The sequence below is a fragment of the Physcomitrium patens genome, chromosome 14 (assembly GCF_059467195.1).
Source record: "Physcomitrium patens ecotype Gransden chromosome 14, ASM5946719v1, whole genome shotgun sequence".
In the NCBI taxonomy this organism is placed as follows: Eukaryota; Viridiplantae; Streptophyta; class Bryopsida; order Funariales; family Funariaceae; genus Physcomitrium; species Physcomitrium patens.
The window spans coordinates 6,962,858-6,983,620 of NC_143423.1; the positions used below are offsets into that span (position 1 = coordinate 6,962,858).

Below are 20,763 nucleotides of genomic sequence, written 5' to 3' on the forward strand. Positions count from 1 at the left end.
AATAATCTATACATATTTATAATAATCAATCTTTTTTCTTTATATGATAAAAACTCTTGCTTGAGATTTTGAATGGCATATGAAGTTCTTAGCTATATTCTCATTAATATATTCTTTGAATGGAATCTATTTATTCTATGATAAGCTATAGATTGATCCAAATGGTAGTTGAATTTTTTTTAAAGACCAATTGAATAATTATAAGAATAATGTTGTAAAATAATATTTATATATTTTTCAAAAAAGTCTTGATAATTATAATAATAGCTTAAATTAATAATTAAAGTCTTTCTATCATTAAAAATGGATGTAGCATAAATAAATAAATAAAAGTGTGACTTCTCTTTTGCAACATGCACACAAGCTCTTACACGTCTTTAATAAAAGAATAGTTGTACTAGATTTATAACTTTCTACTTGAATAATAAAATTTTGAATTATTATGTGGATTAAATTACTATTATTAGAAATTTAGTCCATTTAAAGATTATACTTCTTTAACCATAATAAACTTAAAATAATTAAGTTGGAAGAAAATATAATAATATTAAATATTATTAATCCATTATTTTATTAATTATTATATCTAAGAGATAGTTTCATAGATAATATCTCCAAAATATATCTATATATATATATATATATATATATATATATATTTATGATTCTTATAAGTACAAGTTTAATTTTTTTTATTAAGAAATTTATTTTATTTTTAAAATTATTATTATTTAAAAAAATTATAAATAAAATGACCTAATACTTTGGAATCTAATAAGATAAAAAAAAAAAATATTTTTTGATCTTAAATAGATATCTATTATAAGACTAAATAATTACTACAACAAATTTAATTCTACTACAACAAAGTTAATTACTCAGTTGGAGTAGAATAAACTTATTTTTTGATACATTGTGTTATTTGACGACTAAGGTCTTCATTTTAAAATTATTTTTCTTCTTTAGATAATATTAAGTTGTATGCTTAGGTTCTCTATAATTTATGCACAATATTTCTTGACAACATCAAGTCTTTTCTTGCTCCATGATAGATTTCAAATGTACCATTTTAATTTTCATAAGTTTTGGCTTCAATAAATAAGTTATTAAAAGCTTTGGAGTTGTTGTCAAGACTTAACTTATATCTCTTCAACCAAATATTTGTTCTTGGTGTCTTTCAAAAAATTAATTGTTGCTTGTAATGGCTTAAGCAATAAATTCATTCAAAGAGTTGGTTTTTGGCATTGTCAATAATAAATCTTTAATATTATCTTTTAATTCATATTAAAATTAATTGATAAGAACTTTGTCATTTCAATCTATATTGTAAGCAAGGTTTAAGAATTCAAAAGCATATATAGTATCTAAATTTGATCTATTGTAAAAATAGGAGTTTAGTTTCTAATATTCTTTCTAAATTACTTTCTTCCAATGTGGCTATAAACACTTTTAAGAATGAATTTAGATCATACAAGAGTCACAAATCTTTTTTTATGAGAGATGCAAATGAAAAGAGAGTATTTTGAAATAAAAGTACGTTTATGACTCTAACTTAAGTAAATCTATTAGGATACTAAGAAGAATATAAAATTAAATAGAACTTAGCTTGTTGTAGAAATCCTCAAAATCTAGACCTTATTCTATCAAACTTCTCTACCATATTAATCTTTGATCCCCTTATACTTATAATAATAAGAATTTTAAGATTAATTTTTGAGATAGATCTATTTATTTCTTTCAAATGTATAATTTCTTGGCATAGATTTTGAACTTCATTATTAACTTCTTCTATAGGTATAGGAATAGTACCTTCATAGTTGACGTTGATAATATGTGAGATTTTTACCTTAAGATTATTCACAAACTAGAGAAGATTTGCAATAATTACAAATCTATTCTCACTATTACAAAGTTTAGCATAATTTCCATAAAGAAATATAGTCCACTTTCTTTAAAGATAGAATAGTTATTAAAAAAAAAAAAAAAAAAAAAATGTTGGTTTCAAGGAGGGTAGTTTGCAACCTTTAAGACTCAACAAATCAACCAGGATAATCTTTTTACTTTTAAAACAAAACAAGAATAATGAATTAGCATTCTTGACAAACTGCCAAAGACATGAATTACAAAAAATAAAAGATCAATATATTCTTATATTACTAGATAAAAATAGATAATCACTCCAAGATGGTATAATATTAAGTTATAATGACTATTACCAAAGACTAGAAAATAAGAGGATCTTGAATAAGACTAAGAATAAAAAAGACATTGATAAAAATAAAGAAGATTCTATTTTTGATTCTATATATATACTATCTATTTAGAAGCTATGTGGCAATATTTTGCATGATCTCTAACACATATTCTATTTGTAAGATACGTATCTAACTTGTAAGATACGTATCTAACTTGTAAGATAAGTTTTCTATATGTGTGTCATATTGCCAATTTTATTTTTATTTAAATAAATAAAATATTTTATAATTTAATATAAAAATAAAAATAATTTCTTTTATATACATTTTTTAAAAAAATTATTAATGCTACATCTCTATTTGATATTGATATATCCAATGTGACCTTCACACAACTTAATTCGACTAGAAAGTGCACTTTTATACTTACTATGAATTTAGCACTTTAATATTTGATTCTAATATTGATTAAAAAATGGAATAAATTAAAAATTGGCTTTTGATAGCCAAATCAATATTAATAATAAAATATTTTTAAATTAAAATATTTTTAGAATATTTTTTTTTCTTTGAAAAAATATCTTACAATCTATTTTTTATAAAATATTCATTATTTACCTCTCAACCACCATTCTTTTTAAAGAAAAGAAAGAAAAATATATAAAAAGGATGCATATTATTAGCTAATTTTTTACAATTGGATCACATGGAATATAGCAATATCAATTAAAGATGTAGTGATATCAATTGGAGATGTAGCATTTTCAATTCTCTTCAAAAATGAAAAACAAATCTTCTCTAAATAAATAATTTGAAAAAAAAATTATTATATATCACAAGTATATTATAAGAATCTTAGTATATCAAAATAGTCTACTTAATAAATATAAAAATCAATTACTCCTTTGATTTCCAAAAAAAAAAAAAAAAAAAAAAAAAAACTTTATTATAAATTAGAGATTGAACCATATATTTTTTTTAATAGTGACTAAGTATGCATCAATAGTTTTTTCACAACATGGTGAAATTCATCATGGATGTAGGAGAGGTGTGCTCTTTGGATCAATTTGTCACACTTGAAATGTATTTTCATTTCTATGAAAGTGGACTATCTGTTAAAAAAACTATAGATCATGTTTTCTAAGCTTATTAATTATGTAGAATCATTAGAATAAGTAAGTGGCATGCACAATCTTCAAAACTTCAAAAGACAGTTGTAGAAAATAAAACACTCTACATTCATATTCAATGCAAGTTGAACTGTATTCAAAGAACTTTAGATAAGATTGCTAATTTAAAAGTATGATGAAAACACACACTAAAATTAAAGAAACCACATGAAATCAAAAAGCACAAACAAAATGAAAAAGGGATATCGATTCCACTTCAAAAGTACAAACAGAACTCGTCTTAGAGCAACAATTTCTGCACAACGAAGCCAGAGTATCTCTGAAGAAACAAAGTTTTACTTTAAAGTAAGTTAAAAGTTAAAGGTGATGCGATGTGAGCGCAAACCCGTTGTAGCGGGTACCCAAGCCCGCGAAAAACACAGGCCTCCGCCTTCGTGCGAGGCGGACGGGGCGTGGGGGCGAAGACGAATCCTTGGAGCCGCATGACGAGGTTGAGACCCCGCCGCGCTCATGCTCGTCGCCGTGCCTGTTGTTGTGGATAAGCAAGCAACAGCGTTGCACCACCCAAACCCACCTCCGCTGTGCCCCTCCCTCCCCGTCCCTTCCTCGGGGAATATACCTCCTCTACGCCTCCCTTGGCTCGCTGACAGTTTGCGTATCTCGCGAATGAGTGGCTCCGTCACTCGAACGAAACGTCTCACTTGTGGCGAGCTCCCCGAGTGGTTGGTTACCTGGCCTCCTCCTGGCTCTTAAATATGCACGCAATCGCAACCTCCTAGACGGTTCGATTCATGGGGGGCGTGAGCGCGGTGCCCTGTTGCAATCTGGTGGCGAGAAGCGTGTGATTGATGGTGTGTCGTTGTAGTGGAGTGGAGTGGAGAGTAGAGGAAACAGGGATTGGAGTGGAGAGGAGAGGAAACAGGGATTGGAGTGGAGCTGAGTAGTTTAGTGTAGGGATTTGCTAGATGTTTGCGGTGGGATTGAACATGGAGTCTGTGCTGTCTAGTAATTCGCTGCGTGTGAGGTTCGCTTGTCATTCGGTGACGCCGAGCTGCGCCACCGCTTCGGGTAGATCCGTAGTCTTGTATAGTAGAGGCGCGAGCCATCGGGCATTTATCTTGCCCTCGTGTTCGGAGGTGCATTGGACGGGCGGGAGGCAATGCATGTCCGGTGCGAGACGGTCGAACTCCGGGAGGACAATCAAGTTGAGGAGTTCTAGGAGGCGCGTGGCAACGATCAAGGCTAGCGTGACGGACTCCCGTAACTTGGCCGTAGATCCACAAAACTCAGGGTTGAGACCTGGCCCAGAGAAGAAGCTGGTTCCTGCTGAAATTGTGCCGGTGCCAAGTGTAAGGGAGGCTGCATTGGCTGAGGGTGAAGAGCCCGGCGAAATTAGCGACGAGCTATGGAAGCTGCTGGTGCTGGTTCCGGAGCACATAGGGCAGAAGTTGGTGGCGCACCCCGAGATCAATGACTTGGTGGAGATTGTACTTGACTTGGGGCGGCGGCCTCTGGCACGATTTCCTTCCGGCGATTGGTACGTCTCGGAGTCGAAAGTTACTGCTCAAGATTTACAGCACGCCATTTCCATGGTACTTTTCTCCTCATTTCACCAATGCCGTCAATGTATGTTGCAAACAATTCATTGTAGGGTTTTGACAGCAATCAAGAGCTTCATGGGGTACTGAATTTGAGCTATAATTGGTAATTACAGACTGGGGAATTTGGCGACGATAACCGAGCAGGTATTGATCGCACACTTCACCGTGTGAGCGCCATGCGAACTCGATCTGGGAGTGTTGTGGGGCTCACTTGCCGAGTTGGGCGAGCTATCTCCGGCAGCGCTGAGATGGTCCGTGATCTGATTGCCAGCAGTAGTTCTTTGCTGCTCATGGGACCTCCTGGTGTCGGCAAGACTACTGCAATTAGGTATGAATCGTCCCACTAGATCATTGGGCTCGGGATGCAGAAACTTTAAAAACTATTACTATGAGTTTAATCACAGGCAAATGTAATTCGCGCAGGGAGATTGCACGCATGTTGGCTGATGAGTATCACAAGAGAGTGGTCATTGTGGACACATCGAATGAGATAGCTGGTGACGGTGACATTCCTCACGCCGGCATTGGTATGGCACGGCGGATGCAAGTGCCCAAAGTCGACTTACAACACAAGGTAAACATCATAATTAATCTGCGGCGTTGTCATCGTTTTGGTGATTGATGTCTCAATGTTCATCCAATTCAGAATTTCAACGTGACTCTCAAGTATGCGTCCCTTGAATCTTGATCTATTCGCATGTGGTTGCAGGTGATGATTGAAGCGGTGGAGAATCACATGCCCCAAGTGATCGTGATTGACGAGATTGGAACTGAGTTGGAGGCAGTAGCGGCCGGCACCATCGCCCAACGAGGAGTGCAGCTCGTGGGCACTGCACACGGCATGACGGTTGAAAACCTGATAAAGAATCCGTCCCTTCAAAATCTGGCCGGGGGCATTCAGGTACGCACACCAGGGTTTGTTCTTCTTACTTTCTATTTAATTGCAGCTTCTCTAATAACCATGTCCTCATTCATTTCACTTCAGACTTATGCGTTGGTTCCCAAATGAAATGCTCACAAGGTTGTTGGGATGGGTGTGAAATTGGAGGTGGTCTAAAGAGTGTGACACTCGGTGATGAGGAAGCTCGGAGGCGACGAGTGCAGAAGAGTGTGTTGGAGCGGCAGGGGCCTCCCGTGTTCACATCTGCTTGCGAAATGATCTCACGAACCGAGTGGCGAGTGCACCGCAGCTTGGCCGCTACAGTGGATGCGTTGCTTGCTGGTTGGTTTCCCTTTCTTCAATCGTATCTACGACGCTCTACATTGCATTTGTTGCACGTTTTCTGTTTCACGGCCGTATCGGAGAATCGGAACTCTAATGGATTTTTGATGAGAAAACTCTCTTGTGTCTACACTAGGTAAATCGCCAAGGGTAGAGGTACGTAAAATGAACGAGAATGGGCAGGTGGTCGTAGGCAATTTGGCCGAGTACCCTTCCCCATCAAGACCAGGCAGCTCTACCTCTGGATCAAGCTCGTCATACGATCTGGACTGGACTGATAATTATGAGGAGGATGATTACGCGGGCGGGGACACCGGCGCAGAGAACGCAGCTGTGCAGGCATGGGAGCGCTCTGATGCTCCCATTCTCTTGTATCTTCACGAGGTAACCAATCCTTTAGAGTTCCTAAATTAGTGCAAATTACTTTAACGGGAATCTCGTTGATCCTCAGCAACGGAGCTTTTGAGCCATGGATTTTGTTCTTTTGTATGTGCTCTCGGCTGGGCTGCCACAGGTCACAGAAGAATCCCTGGAGCAAGTGATGGACGTCATGGGTTTGGAAAACACAGTTCAGATCACAGAAGACATCGGAGCTGCTGATGCGGTTCTAGCGCTCCGCTCGAAACTCAAGTTGAACTCTTGGGTCCGGGGTATGGCCAAGTTTCGGCAGCTTCCTATCTTTGTAATCAAAGCCAACACTATGGCACAAATGGTGAGGGCCATGCGTGCAATTATGAGCATGGAATCACTGGGCAATAATTCCCTCGGCTCCAATCGGTTACGAGGTGACGACGGAGAGAAATCCGAATCGATAATTCACAGGCAACCAAACTCAGCGGAGGAAATTGATGCCTTAGAGGTAAATCTAAATAATTGTATGCTTTGCATACGCACATACACATACCTGTGGTAGCCAAACTGCAATCGTCATGCCTATCTGAGGTTTTAAATTTGATGTTTAAATTGGTGCAGAATGAAGACTGGGGGCTGACCTTGTGATTAAACATGGTGTTCAGGAGGCGCGAGTAGCGGTGGAACAGATAGTGATCCCCAAGGTTCAAGCTGTCGAACTTCTCCCCCGCTCCCCTGAAGTGCTGGCCTTGCAGGTGAAGCTCGTAGAGAGTTATCAATTAGCATGGGAAAAGACTGGCTCCGGGATGAACAAGAGGCTGCGCATTCTCCCTAAGCAATTGGTGGCTAGGAGCAGGAATAGTAGAGGCAGCGATCAGGAGGCTGACGAGGAAGCCTCGGATATAGAGGATGAAGAATTTGATTCCGATGTCGAGGACCTGGGTGTGTCGATAGCGGGAGGCACAAGCCCCGGCAGGTTGCCCATCCTTCCGGACTGATTCTGGAGAACATTCGTCTCCCTAATTCACTTGTGCATAAATGTACACTTCAGTGTAAAATTGTTGATGCTATAGTTTGCAAGCCAGTTCTGTGATGTTGCTTCGTTCTTGGCCAATCTTTGCTGACCGAGATGCTAAAAGCAATTATTAACTTTCGGTTGAAATCCGTATATATTATTGAGTTTTTATGGTCCCACCATCTGAGATCCGATTTCATATTGATGCAACAGTAATGTCTACAAATTCGATCGTCAAGAGATAGAATATAAATAACGAACCGATTGTCTGGTGTCCCACTGCTGGTGGAATCTTTTCCTAGTTACATGAACAAGTCTTACATATCCCGCTAAGAGTAAATACTGTAGTTACAATGACTCCCAACGGGAATAGAATGTTACCCATTTCCGAAATGGAGGAACGTATGTGGGCAAGTATATGTAATGGCACATGATCAATTGCTCTGCCACGGATTGACTAATCGACTCCCAACCAAGGCGAATGGAAGTACCCTCAGATATTTCATAACTCAAGGATTATGGCATGAGCACTGCATCTAACCTGCCGGAGACAGTTGACAGCACAATGTACTCCTTTCATCTAATTTACACTCTTCTTACTCTACACTCTTTACTTGTCGGCCATCCATCGTACTACTGTCACCATAAGAGTTGTGACCATCAATGAAGACATTTTCGGAGCGACGTTCAACTAAAAGTGTCCAAGCATCATACACACCTAGTAGTTGAAACTGATCTTCGTGGTGAAGTAAGTAGACAATTTGGAGCTTTTCTTGGTGAAGGAGTAGACAATTTGGAGCTTTTCTGCCCATCCGTCAGCAGAGGCAGACAGATAGTTGAGCCACTCCAGGCCATTCACCTGGAGACTGATGTTGGCTAAGGTGTCGATCATGACCGGCAGTGCACTTTCTCAAAATTTAAGTACACCTCCGGCATCCTCAGAGTGTGGAACCAGCTGGGTCATGTCGTGTTGGACCAGTCGCAGATCGTCACGCGGGAGCTCCACCTCCATGTGAAATTCGACATGATGTGCTAATTAATGGCGACCACCGCAGTCGTCCTGGCAAGGGAGCGAGTTTGGAGGACCTCGTTGACTACAGTCTGGGTGCATGGTGAGGACGCTGTCGGGAAGCAGCATGAAAGAGGCACTGGCATTGCACACCAGTTCAGGATTTTCCGCACATCGCAGGCGCAAGTACGAGGGATATTGTAACTTGTATATTCTAGGGTTAGGGTAATATAAGTTCAGTTTTAGAGAGTAATATATTTCTTATTATTTTGTTTGCTGTTTTTGCATTGTTTTGTACTGTCGAGTAGGGCACAACTTGAAGCGTTGCACCTCCTCGATGGAGTGCAGTTCTTTGACACCTCACGCTAATAAGTTGTAACCGTTCTATTCTAATATGCCTTGTTAATTTGAGTGTGGTGTTGATGTAGGTTGGGTTTTCTTCCAAGAACGCCAATTACCGGAGATGAGGGGTGAGCTTTAGACCTGTGAGGAATTTTGTGAAGATATAAACTCGCATTTCGGAAGTAAGGCAATATTGAAAGCGAATTTTTTGTTGGGTAGTTAACTGGGGAATAAAATGGTAGCGAACAACTATATGCTTGGTTTGCGAATGAAACTTGGTCGTATCGACTAATGCGAGTGCCAACTGATTGTCGCATTGGATGAGAGTGGCTTCATGGAGGCTCGCGGCTTGATATAGGTCATGAAAGAGGTGCCACAGCCAATTTTTAGGAAGCTCAATTAAGACCCATGTTTTATTGGCTGCATGCAAGTTAAGTTCATCGGCAATGGCGGTCTTCCATTGAGCAGCTTCGAGCGATGACAGCACTTGCTTGTAGGTCGTGGGTTTGAGCGGAACTAGAGCCAAGGAGTAAAGAGCGTATTTCTTCGAAGGCGAAAGAGGAGGTTATCGTCGAGGGAGTAAGATGTCGGGATTGTAATTTTTATTGGGATCTTGAGGGAGAGGGACATTCTTCGTAGATTACTATGATAAGCAATGTAGAGTACAGGCACCATGCGGAGAGATTGCAAAGCATCAAGTGCTTCATCATGTATAGATTCAATCAAAGGAGACCGCAGTTGATAGCTCCAAGGTGGCCTAGAATGATGCCCAATATGGGGCATAACTTTGAGGCCAGACCACACATCCACATATAGGGGGGGAGAGTCTGGATGTAATTGTACCAAATGGTGGAGAAAACCTTCATGATCATCAAGCTAATCAATATGCAGAGCAAGGTCTAGTGGCAGAAGAGTAGGTGATGGAACTAGTGATGTGGCCAGTGGCAAATTGTTGGGATTGAGTAGATTAGAAGAAGCTGTCAGAGGCAACACTGTATTGAGTTGGGACTGCAGCAACTACATAGTCACTGATGGTGAAGTAGGAGAATTTGCAGGGAGTGGTAACAAGGAAATAGTAGGCACAACATCCTTGGACACAGATTTTAAAAAGTCTAGATTTAGTCTATTATTCCAAAAGAATAATGAAGATACAAATCAAAAGCTAGAGAGGGAGATGCTGTATGGCCAGAAGGTAGGCTCTCTTCCAGAAACACAACATTGCATGATGTGATCATGGCTTTAGTTTGCACATCTTTAATTGACCTTGTATACCATTGTTTGCTAGGTACTGATCAAAATCAGAGGAGAAGTATTCTCCTTCTTGATCAAAACAGAGAGTACAAATTATATAATTAGTTTGTTTTTCTGCTGTTACATGAAAGTTCTTGAAAAACTCAAAGCACTCACTTTTTTTAGCAAAGGAGCCTAATGATGATATATCTTGAAAAATTGTCAATAAAGTAATGTAATATTTATATCCAAAAAAAGTTGGTGCTACAATTCTGCTACTTAAGTTAGAATGTATAATTTCCAAGGGATAAGTTGCTTTGAATGTAGCTTCTTTAGGAAATTTTGTGATAGTCTATTTTCCATGGATACATAAAAGCATGTACCAGAGGGAATTGTTTTGAGAGAGACTTCATTTATTGTCTTATTTTGGATTAGTTGTTTCAATCTGGAATTATTGATATAGCTAAGGTGTCGATGCCAGAGGTTGACTTAGGTATGATCTGTTGGTCGAGAAGGTGTTTTAGTAGATAGTTTGATGCAAAAGGCATAATAAAGTTGGCAGTAGGCGATGGTGTTGGGTTGGGTGATGATCTGAAGCAAAGACATTGAGGTGTATTGATTAATAATTTTTTGAATGGGGTTGTTGTTTTGAATTTGGATCTGAAGCATAGTTGTGATTGTTCTGAAAGTATGGTGAGCAGGAGTTGTTGAGCCAAAACTGAATAGTGATGTCATTGCAAGTGTCATCAAGATGCAACCATAAGAAGGAAATTGTGTTGATGTTGTTATAGCTAGAAGATTGTGTTGGAGTAGAGATTGGTGAGAAGAGTGACTTGCCAAGATCTTCTATTAAAAGATGAGAGCTTGCAGCCATAAGAGGCATTGGTACTGAAACTGCTATGTTGATATTTATTAGAGCAACAAGGAGTGTCAAACCCAAAAGATAGATATTTTTTTGGAAGAAGACACCTAGTGAGGATGTGATCATTACAATCCATTAGTTTATATTTTTGGTTTTTTATTAGAAGTCCTATTGTTTGATTGTATGTACAAACTAAAAACAAATTTTTGTATAAATTTGGGACATAAAAAACATTTGAGAGGCAAAGTATGTGCTTTTTTTTCTAACTGAATTTTATCTGATCTTTGTTTATAGATTCAAAATATTATATTGTCTCCAAAATGCACTTGATGATTATTAAGTTAGAGAATTTGAAAATCAATAAATAATATTTTAGTATAAGCTAGATGGTATGTAGCTCCTATATCGACAAACCATTGATTGTCTCTAGAATCTCCAGATTGGGTGGATTTTGCTGAATATAATACTTGTGTGAAGTAGACATGACCATAGAAAGAAGGTGGGATTTCTTCTATAACTTCACCTTTCCATATTGTTTTTGGTTTTTTAGAACTGTATTTAGCTATGGCATAATTTACAGTAGCTTTGTTTTTGTTCTTAAATCAATTCAATCTCCAATGTTCCATCTTCTTACAATGAAGACATGGAATTGTAAGCTTGGTTTTGGATTTGTTGTTTTTATATTCTTTTGAATATTGTTTTGGTGGTAGCTTTAATTGCTATTTATCTTTGCTTTTTTGATGGATGAAAAGAGCTTGTGATTTAGAAGAAGAGCCTTTCATGGTTGTCTCCTCCTAAAGAAGAATAGAGATTTATTTAGAAAGTCTTACATTTCTTATTGTTCTTAATGTTTATATAATAGTTCCATATTATGATGGCATAGATCTCATAAGAGTTAATATTTTTATTTGTGGTGGGATGACAATTCCTACGGCATCGTATTATTGAAGTAATTTTTTAAAATTATATAGATGTTGTATTACTGAGTCTCATGCTCTCATCTTTTATGTGATGAATTTTTCTTATAGGTGTGCTTGAGTAATTATATCACTTACTCAATATATATTTTCAAGAGACATCCAAGCTTCATTTGTTGTTTTGCATACTCCTACATGTGAAAAAATCAAGTTATCTACAGAATTCTATAATGCAATAAGTGCCATTTGATTTTTCTTCTTCCATGTGAGTATTTCATTTTGATTTGTTAGTGATATTTTAGTTGTTGAATTTGGTTCTAAGATAGGAATTGGTTCTTTTTTAATTCCTAAAATTAGATTCCAAACATCTTCTATTTCAAATTTTATTTGAATTTTTTGTTTCTAGATTGAGTATCATAATCCATTAAACTTAGGCAATTCTTTAGTAGAGAGTTTGTTTGTAGCCATATTCCTAAAAAAAGAGGTTTATTGGTACTCTAATTTCTTTGAAAAATATCTTCAATAAAGCCTCCTTCTTGTGAATTTTCTTGTTACTTCTTTTCTAAAACTTGTTTTTTTAAGTTTTCAAAGAGAATATTTGATACTATATTTAAACTTATATATTCTAGGATTAGAAAAATATAAGTTTAGTTTTAGAGAGTAATATATTTTTTTATTAATTTTTTTTATTAATTTGCATTGTTTTGTAATATCAAGGAAGGCACAACTTGAAGGATTGCACCTCCTTGATAGGGTGCTATTCTTTGATACTTCATGCTAATGAATTGTAACTGTTCTATTCTAATAAGGGACAATAGAGTCACTAAGATATTTCAAAGGCATCTTAATTATAGCCTCTACATATATAACTTTTTACTTCTAAAAAGTGGTTGTGTCTTCTTAGAATTGGAATAGATAGTTGGCTTGAACTAGTGAAAAATGCCACACTTAAATTTCCCATCTCTAATTGTCCAATTCCTATTGGAATTACTTATGAGTAATAGTCAAAGCAATATGTAGAATTCTTGACTACATATGGATAGTGTGATATTATCACGAGGATGTACTTTGTTTTCACTATTTAAGAACAGTTGAAATTTTATAAATTGTTGTTTGTTGTGGGCCAAACAATATGAGGTATTGAACCATGTTCAATGAACATTGTTCATTTTTTTTTAAGATATCTCAAAAATAAATGCTTGTGTGAGATAGACATGGGCATAAAATGTGGGAGATATTTCTTCTACATTTTTTGACTTCTATGTTTGTTTATTCTTGTCATTATTGTAGGGAGATGTTGCTAAAATTGCAAAATTCTTTGCTTCGTTTTTGAAGCAATCGGATCTCCAATCTCGGCAGCGGCTTCAAAGTCCGATGCCCTTGCCCAAAAGTACCCCAAAAGTGGAAGCTTAAGAATCTTCTCAACTCAAACTATTTTTTTTCTCTGCCTACATTATCTCAATGCCGCTTTGCAATGCAAGATCCCACGGCAACAGAATCCTCACACTGCGAGAACCTGAGAGTTGCCACGGTAATTCTAAAGACCAATTGACTTTAGTGTTAATTCTGCATACTGTTGTGGACAGACTTCACTTGTTCCACTTTTTCTGCTTCAATACTACCTGCAGTAAAAGTTATTGCCTTCGCAATTTTCAAAAAACTGTGGTGATGAACTTCTATGCTGAAAGTACTCTGAATGTGCGCTTGTCCCTTCTGCCAACCTTCAAAGCTCAGGTTAGCTCTAATATGCAATTTTGTAATGCTGTGAGGTGCCCATACCTGGTGCAATGGCTTAATAAATGATAAAAAATACTGATGTACATTCGTTACCCTGCATGTAGCTTCAGCTAACTTGAACATGAACATGAAGTAAAACTGCTCCACGCAAAGAATATGCCAGTTCAATCTAGATGCTATTGATTTGGAATAAATTAATCGTGGACATTGTTGGTGGTGGATGATAAGAAGGGATTGGAGTTGGTGAAAGTGAGCTTTCTGACTGGCCGACCTCAACAACCTCTCTTTCATTGAGAATCAGGTAATGAACTTTTCATGAGCTGTATTCTTAGTTAAAGTTGCAATCGTTCTCTCCCATCACGCAGATGCTAGTGCCGGTCATAAACGACCATCAATTAGTCTTGCCAGCTGTATCAATACCTCAAACTAAAATCTTGTTTGCGTGTGATAGAACTGGATCCATTAGGTCAAGTCTCAGACTTAGTGGATGGCGACGCCAAAAACCTTAGTGAATGTGCAGACACAGCAGGAGCAGGCTCATAATTCGTGCTTAATCAGCAATATTGGTAGTATCAGTCAATGATATTTGACAGTAATTTCATCCTTATGTGATACTTCGGCATTAAATGAAACGAGCAGAAGTAATGTATCGGCTGTGGAGTGCTTACATCATCATTGAGTGGCTGCTATTGCAGAATCTTCAACCGTAGCCAGAAGCATCCCGGCACACAGCCGAGAAGTACCACGATCAAGGCATGTCTTTCAAAAGAGAAACCATCAACCAAACGATTGAATTGGAGGTCCAAAACCTTCATCCAGCCATTAGACCCATTGTGATGGATTCCAAGATTCTCAACGTAGAAGCGACCTGTCAACGAGGACAGCTGTTTGGATGGATTTGACAAACACGCCTTGGATGTTAATGAGATATATCTAGACGTTCGGGATTAACCACCTGGTTGCGGAGAATGAATAAATTGCCGACGCTTTCTTCATCCTTTCTTCCAACTGGGTCAAGGCTTCCAGGCTAAGAATACACGAGAATCACCCACATGTATCAGCATGGCTAGCAACGGTAACACCAGCCGCCCAGCGTTTTAAGCAAGGTGACAACTGGAGTTGTGCACAAGAGCCTTTGATGCAGCAAAGAATTGTCTCAGAATATAGCTTCTGCAGGGTGTCAATTACTGTTGGACCCAGTACAGCCAGTTATTTTTAACAAACGTTACTCAAAGTAAAGTGCAGATTATTGGCAACATTTCCATTGAGATTCAATGGTCCTTTCAGCAGATTCTTTGTGGTGCTTGCCCGCTAGAACAAAAGTTCCTGAGACATGCTATCGCTGTCTACACGAACAACATGATAGATATTTTAAGATCCAGTCGACATTATGGTTAGTGTGATCCTTAGGGTTCAAGTTGCGTTTTATTGTTCCAGACATAGAAATGAATTAGAGTGAATTTACTTACAATTGGGTTCTATTATTGACTTGTCCAAAAAAACATCATAGAATTGAATACCAAACATGTTAAAAGTGACAGGAGTTTCTTCTGAAAGTGGTTTAATTAATTGGGCATCTTTGTCTACAACTGTGATGTTTCAATAATTCTTGCTTCATAAATTTGCTCTGAGCTATAGCTTTTACTGATTGTAGTGACTGAGAGAACAAATTATGAGTTCTATGTATTCTTCAAAAATTAAGTGCACAACCGAAATTTCTTTTATTTTTGTTAGACTCTTCATTTTTCACAATCTCTTTCAATTTTGTAGTTTTTTGAATTGGGCATTCTTTCAACATACAAGTCGCTTTTTTAGTTATAAAGTTATTCCAAAAAATAATGATTTTTGATGGTTAATAAAACTTTTTAGATGCATCTATAAGTACAAACAAAGTATAATAACATTACATCAATATAAAGTTCAAAATATTTGTTGTAATGTGATAAATTTTCATAATCAATGCAATATATATATATATATATATATATATATATACTTACTTGTATATCTTTAGATAGTTAAATTCAATTTGTATTTTAAAAAAATCAAACATACTTTAAACATAATTTGGTTAATTTTAATTACACTCTAATTTCAATTAAAAGAAGAATTGTAAAATTATTTTTAAAGATTGAAAAAAAAAATTAATTAATTAATAACATAGAACTTTATAGTTTGATATATATATATATATATATATATATATATAGTTATTTTGGTATAGAATTTTGTTTTTAAATTTTCAATATGTTCTATATTAAATATTTTTATCAAAGCTTATCACTCCTATTATATGGACAACTTCTAAGATATAAAGGAAACAATTTAAAATAATTTTTCATATAAAATACTCAAGGTTTTTTTTATTAATGTACCTTTGATTAGATTAGGAGCATCTTTGATGTATTAATGCCATTCTTAAATGAATCCTCAATAGTAATTTTTTTTATAAATCTCATAATTAGTTTTAAATACAATAAAAAAATAAAAAAATAAAAAATGATGAATGTCACTATTTGCATCGATTTGTGATAAAATTGGATCTATTGCAAGATCTAATGCATATATTTCTATAAAACATGGTTTTGAAAATCTAAACAATATAAGATAGGAGTTATGTTAAAATCTATTTTTAAACTTTAAATGGTGCTTTGAAATCTTTACTTCATTACAATTTATCTTTGCAAGTTAATTACAAAAGTAAGGCAACAACTTGATAAATATTTATCCTAAAATTTGATAATAGTTGAAAAGTTTTTTAAAAATTAGAAATGATTTAAATAGTAAAAATTATAAAATATTTTAAAAAATTGAAGTTTATGATAAAGAAATGATTTGAGTAAACACATGCATCAAAATTTTAAAAATTTCTACTTGATTTTAAATAGAAGAATGTTGTACTATTTATTCAATTTCTTTATAAGTTACAATATGGTATAAAGAAATTATTACTTAATTTTTTTGATCTTAAAAAATTAAATCGGATAATTTATTTTATCATCAAATAAGACAATAAAATTTGTGACTTTAAATCTTTAATTTTTATGATATCATTTTGATGCTTCTATGTTTTTGTTGCAAATACTTTTGTCAATCAAGATATACATTTAGATGCAAAAGATATAGAAATTTATGCTATATGTTTTAATCTTCTTACAAAAAAATAAAAAAAATAAATAAATAAATAAATAAATAAAACTAATAAGAAGTATTGGAGAATAAAAATGTAATGCTCAAGATTTTCTTGAAAAGAAGTAATACTACAAAAGAAAGAATAAAATTTAAAAGGAATAGAATGTATTTAATAACAAGTTTATCCAACAAGATTAGAAATTTTATAGCTTGATTCTTACATAATATTATATTATTTGAATTATTTTTTCTTTAATAAAATTATTTGTAGGATCTAGAAATTTTATAGCTTGATTCTTGCATAATATTATATTATTTGAATTATATTTTCTTTAGTAAAATTATTTTTAGGATTTAGAAATTTCATAGTTTGATTCTTGAATAATATTATATTATTTGAATTATTTTTTCTTTAATAAAATTATTTGTAGGATCTAAAAATCCAGTATTTTTTATTTTTTATTTTAGATTTTGGTGCCTATTTGTTTTTTTTCTAATAAATGATTTATTATATTTTATAGAATATTGTTAGTATAAATAGCTAGATTTATACATGTAAAAATCATAGATAGAAAACTTGTATCTTTTTAAGATGCCATCTATAAAACCTAACCAAAAAGAAATAATTATAAAAGGTCATAAAAGTTGATTAATATTTAATATTTTGAAATTTCCAATAAATTATATTATATATATATATATAAAATATTAAAATGGATTAAATTTCTTCTTTTTTATCAAAAATATATATTGTATTTAAAATAAAAATAAAACCCTTTTAATTATTAGAACAAGGATATATATATATACCACAAAATATAGAGATATATTTTTTTATTTATAAAACACCAAGTGTACAATCATCCTATGACTTAATAAACACATTACATAGTCTAAGATTCATAATATTAAATGATTAATTTTTAATTTTTTAATTAATAAAAAATTGGTTGGAATTTTATTTTATAGAATTATTAATATTAGATAATATGAATATAATATCTATTAATAGAAGATCTTGCAAGCCATCAAACATTAAAACTATGTTATACATATCATAATTATAATCTTTCTTCTAAGACTTCCATATTATTTATGATTATTTTCTTATCATATTTTTTCATAGGATTAATATCTTTGCTTCATTTTTTTTTGCATCTTATCCAACAAATTATTGTGAATTAGTTGTGTTTTATATGTGAATCCTTCCAACCTACTTTTTAAATTTAATTTGTGTCGAACGAATAATTATCTTTAATTCTTACTTTTAAAAATTCTAAATGTTGACTTGTGGCAATCATATCTTATATAATTTTCTACAAAGCATTAATTGACTCATTTTTTTGACACTCATATGAATGTTAAACATTAGTTGGTTGTTACATTAATGGTTAGAATATAAATATTTTTTAGAAAATAAAATTCTTATCTTGTTGTCTTATACAATCACAACTAGGTTGACATGACTAAATGCATCTTCTCTAACTTTCTACCTCAATATGGTTAAATTTATAGGTATTAAAATGATGTATTAAAATTCTTTTGTTATTTTAATTTTACTATTAAAGATAGAAGCTCTAAAAGAATTAAGAAAAGATTTTGTTTCTTACTTTGTTTATTTGAACTCCAAAAGTATTAATCCTAATAAGTAATATATGTAAATATTGATTTGATAAATTTTTAATAAATAAAAATATATAAATTAAAAAACTATAAGTATCATTTAATATCAATACAAGTTTAATGCTTTTTTAATTTATCAGTTTAATTTCTTTATTTTATTTTATTAGATTTATTAAATATTATATATTATATATTATATAATAATAAAATATATAATTAAAAATTTAATAATAATGGAAAGTATAATCATGTAATTATTAATATATGTATTTTATAATTATGTAGCTGGATATCTGAAGTCATAATATCATAACCAATATTTGAAATAGTTTCAAAAAAAGATTCAAGAAGACTACATAATAATTTTAGAGCATGTATTTCTTTTAGAATTTAAATGGTTTAAGATGTATATAAAAATTCTATTAAATTAAAATAAATTATTTTTTTGTGCTAACAAATATTTGATAAAATTTAAATGTATTATGATTATATTTTACCTTTATTATTATAAATATTATTCTAATTACAATTAATTTTTTGAATAACACTTATGTACAATATAAATAAATTTTATCTTATTAATGTCTTTCTTGAGTATTAACTTGTGCTATTTGTGTGACCTATGGTGTCTGTCTTCTTAAGTGATAGCTAAAGCTTCTAATCTTATTTCTTTATTATTAGAGATACATATTTTTTACTTTTGGAAAATAAAGAAAAATTATTCTATAATTTTATTTATCTTTTTTTTATCTTTTTTAAACATCAGAGGGTCTATGCAAAACACCCATAAACAATGTCAAAAATTATGGTTAAAATTCACATTACCAACCTCTGAATAGCAGCTTGTCATTTTTTGGTAGTTGAAGTTCATTGGAAACCTTGCTTTTTGATGTTTTATTGAAGAGAGGTTCAATCTCTTTGATTGTATTGTCCATATATCCAAAAAAAAAAAAAAAAATACAAACACAAAATCCCAAACAATAGTTGCATTACTAAAAAAATGTCTTAATTGCAACAAATATTACATAATTTCAGAACTAATAAGAAGGTAATTGAAAAACATAGATACCAACTTGAACACACACTATGTTTTTTGCCTCATAAAATATCATATCCTACATGGAAGGAAAAAGTTATCCCTTTCTTCTACAAGAACTTAAATAAATGAAAGCTAGGTGGACCCAAAACAAAAAAAACTTCCTCTCCTCTGTGTAGAATATTCTTGTAAATTATGTACTGCGAACTACAATTACAGTATTCAAGATGTCAAAAGAGTCTAAACTCACTGTGATGGAATTGATCCGAAGCAGTATTCCCATTCCTTTTCCTCAATCGAGTGACATTTCCTGTAAAAAAATGAACTGATTCTGGTGGTGTCTCCAAAAGCAAGGATGCAATCGCTGACTATCACCACCGTTTCTGCTACAGGGAGAATGAGGACCCAGTATCAAACAGTGGGTTTGTTTGTCATGCTGTTGTTTTGCTAAGTGAATGTGGGACATCGAGGATGATGCATGGGCCCATGCTTTCAACCTTCGAGATCCAAGATCTGAAACTTCTTTAGCAAACTACAAACTCTTAATATGTTTATATTTAGATGAATGTTAAGAATTGGTCGTAAGAGCTCATTAGAGTTTGGGTGTTCGAACACGAGCATGCCGAAACCTTGACCATCTAATAAAACGGTTTTTTCAGAAAGAGCTTTTAATATTTACTCCTATAGGATCTTGGAAATCATAGTGTTATCTCGTCTGAAAGTCCCTTATGGTGATATGAATTGAGCTGGAAATTCATAGCACTGACAGTCTCACCTTGGCAGACCCTTGGACGATATGAGATGAGTATAATCAAGCAATAAAAGCAAGGCTCTGCAAAACTTTGCCAACATGCACTGCAAAAGAGAACACAGAAGTCAAGCTTTCAACTCGCAACCAAACACCATATGTGCTGATGCGCATGAAGCAGTAGGTGATTTTAATTGGTGAAATGAGCGGGGAATTAGTAGCATAATCCTGAGTGCTATTGCGGAGGAACTACTTAAATAGAAAACTAAACGTTTAGTGTTCAAGTCTACATATTATTGGTAATCCTTGCTGTTTGGAACCTGCATTCTTTGTCTATCTCAACAGCGTTGTCGAACATACAATTGTTTTCACCAAACAAACCGTCCTCTTTTATAGTCCCTAAGTTACAATAGTGATATGTAAGATCCAATTTCGAATTGCAACTGCTTCTAAGTATGTTCATAAGTGTTGCAGACTTGAGACTGCCCTGTTGCCCCAAGCTGCTCACAGGAAAATTAGAACCAACGGACGCACATATTGCCACCACAAATGAGGACTGTACAGCGTTCGGCATGTTTCAAATGAACATTTCAAATGATCTACCCTAAGGTAT

The 20,763-nt window shown here is 33.8% G+C and overlaps 1 protein-coding gene and 1 long non-coding RNA gene across 4 annotated transcripts; both read left to right on the plus strand.

Moving 5' to 3' along the window:
- Positions 1–4,119: 4,119 nt before the first annotated feature.
- LOC112291352 (protein SEEDLING PLASTID DEVELOPMENT 1) lies at positions 4,120–7,691 on the plus strand. Of its 2 annotated transcripts, none has more exons than XM_024538624.3 (8): positions 4,120–4,917; positions 5,040–5,254; positions 5,350–5,500; positions 5,636–5,827; positions 5,986–6,148; positions 6,285–6,532; positions 6,663–7,007; positions 7,121–7,691. In XM_024538624.3, the coding sequence occupies exons 1-8, from the start codon at positions 4,291–4,293 to the stop codon at positions 7,145–7,147; spliced, it is 1,968 nt and encodes a 655-aa protein (XP_024394392.1). In that variant the 5' UTR covers positions 4,120–4,290; the 3' UTR covers positions 7,148–7,691. The 2 variants fall into 2 exon arrangements, with proteins under 2 accessions (XP_024394392.1, XP_024394391.1); XM_024538623.3 differs by having other exon boundaries at positions 7,165–7,691.
- A 458-nt stretch (positions 7,692–8,149) lies between these two features.
- Positions 8,150–10,166, plus strand: LOC112291353 (uncharacterized). 2 transcript variants are annotated; one of them, XR_002972407.3, is made up of 3 exons: positions 8,282–8,709; positions 8,952–8,993; positions 9,302–10,166. It is a non-coding gene; the product is annotated as an uncharacterized LOC112291353 (long non-coding RNA). The 2 variants fall into 2 exon arrangements; XR_012218915.2 differs by having other exon boundaries at positions 8,150–8,709; positions 8,952–9,824.
- Positions 10,167–20,763: the final 10,597 nt, after the last annotated feature.

Bases quoted from the DNA above. Each gene is read 5' to 3' on its own strand.
- LOC112291352 (XM_024538623.3), top strand. From the start codon at position 4,291: ATGTTTGCGGTGGGATTGAACATGGAGTCTGTGCTGTCTAGTAATTCG. The intron at 6,533-6,662 runs GTAACCAATCCT...GGGCTGCCACAG, and splicing joins TTCTCTTGTATCTTCACGAG to GTCACAGAAGAATCCCTGGA. The intron at 7,008-7,164 runs GTAAATCTAAAT...CATGGTGTTCAG, and splicing joins AGGAAATTGATGCCTTAGAG to GAGGCGCGAGTAGCGGTGGA.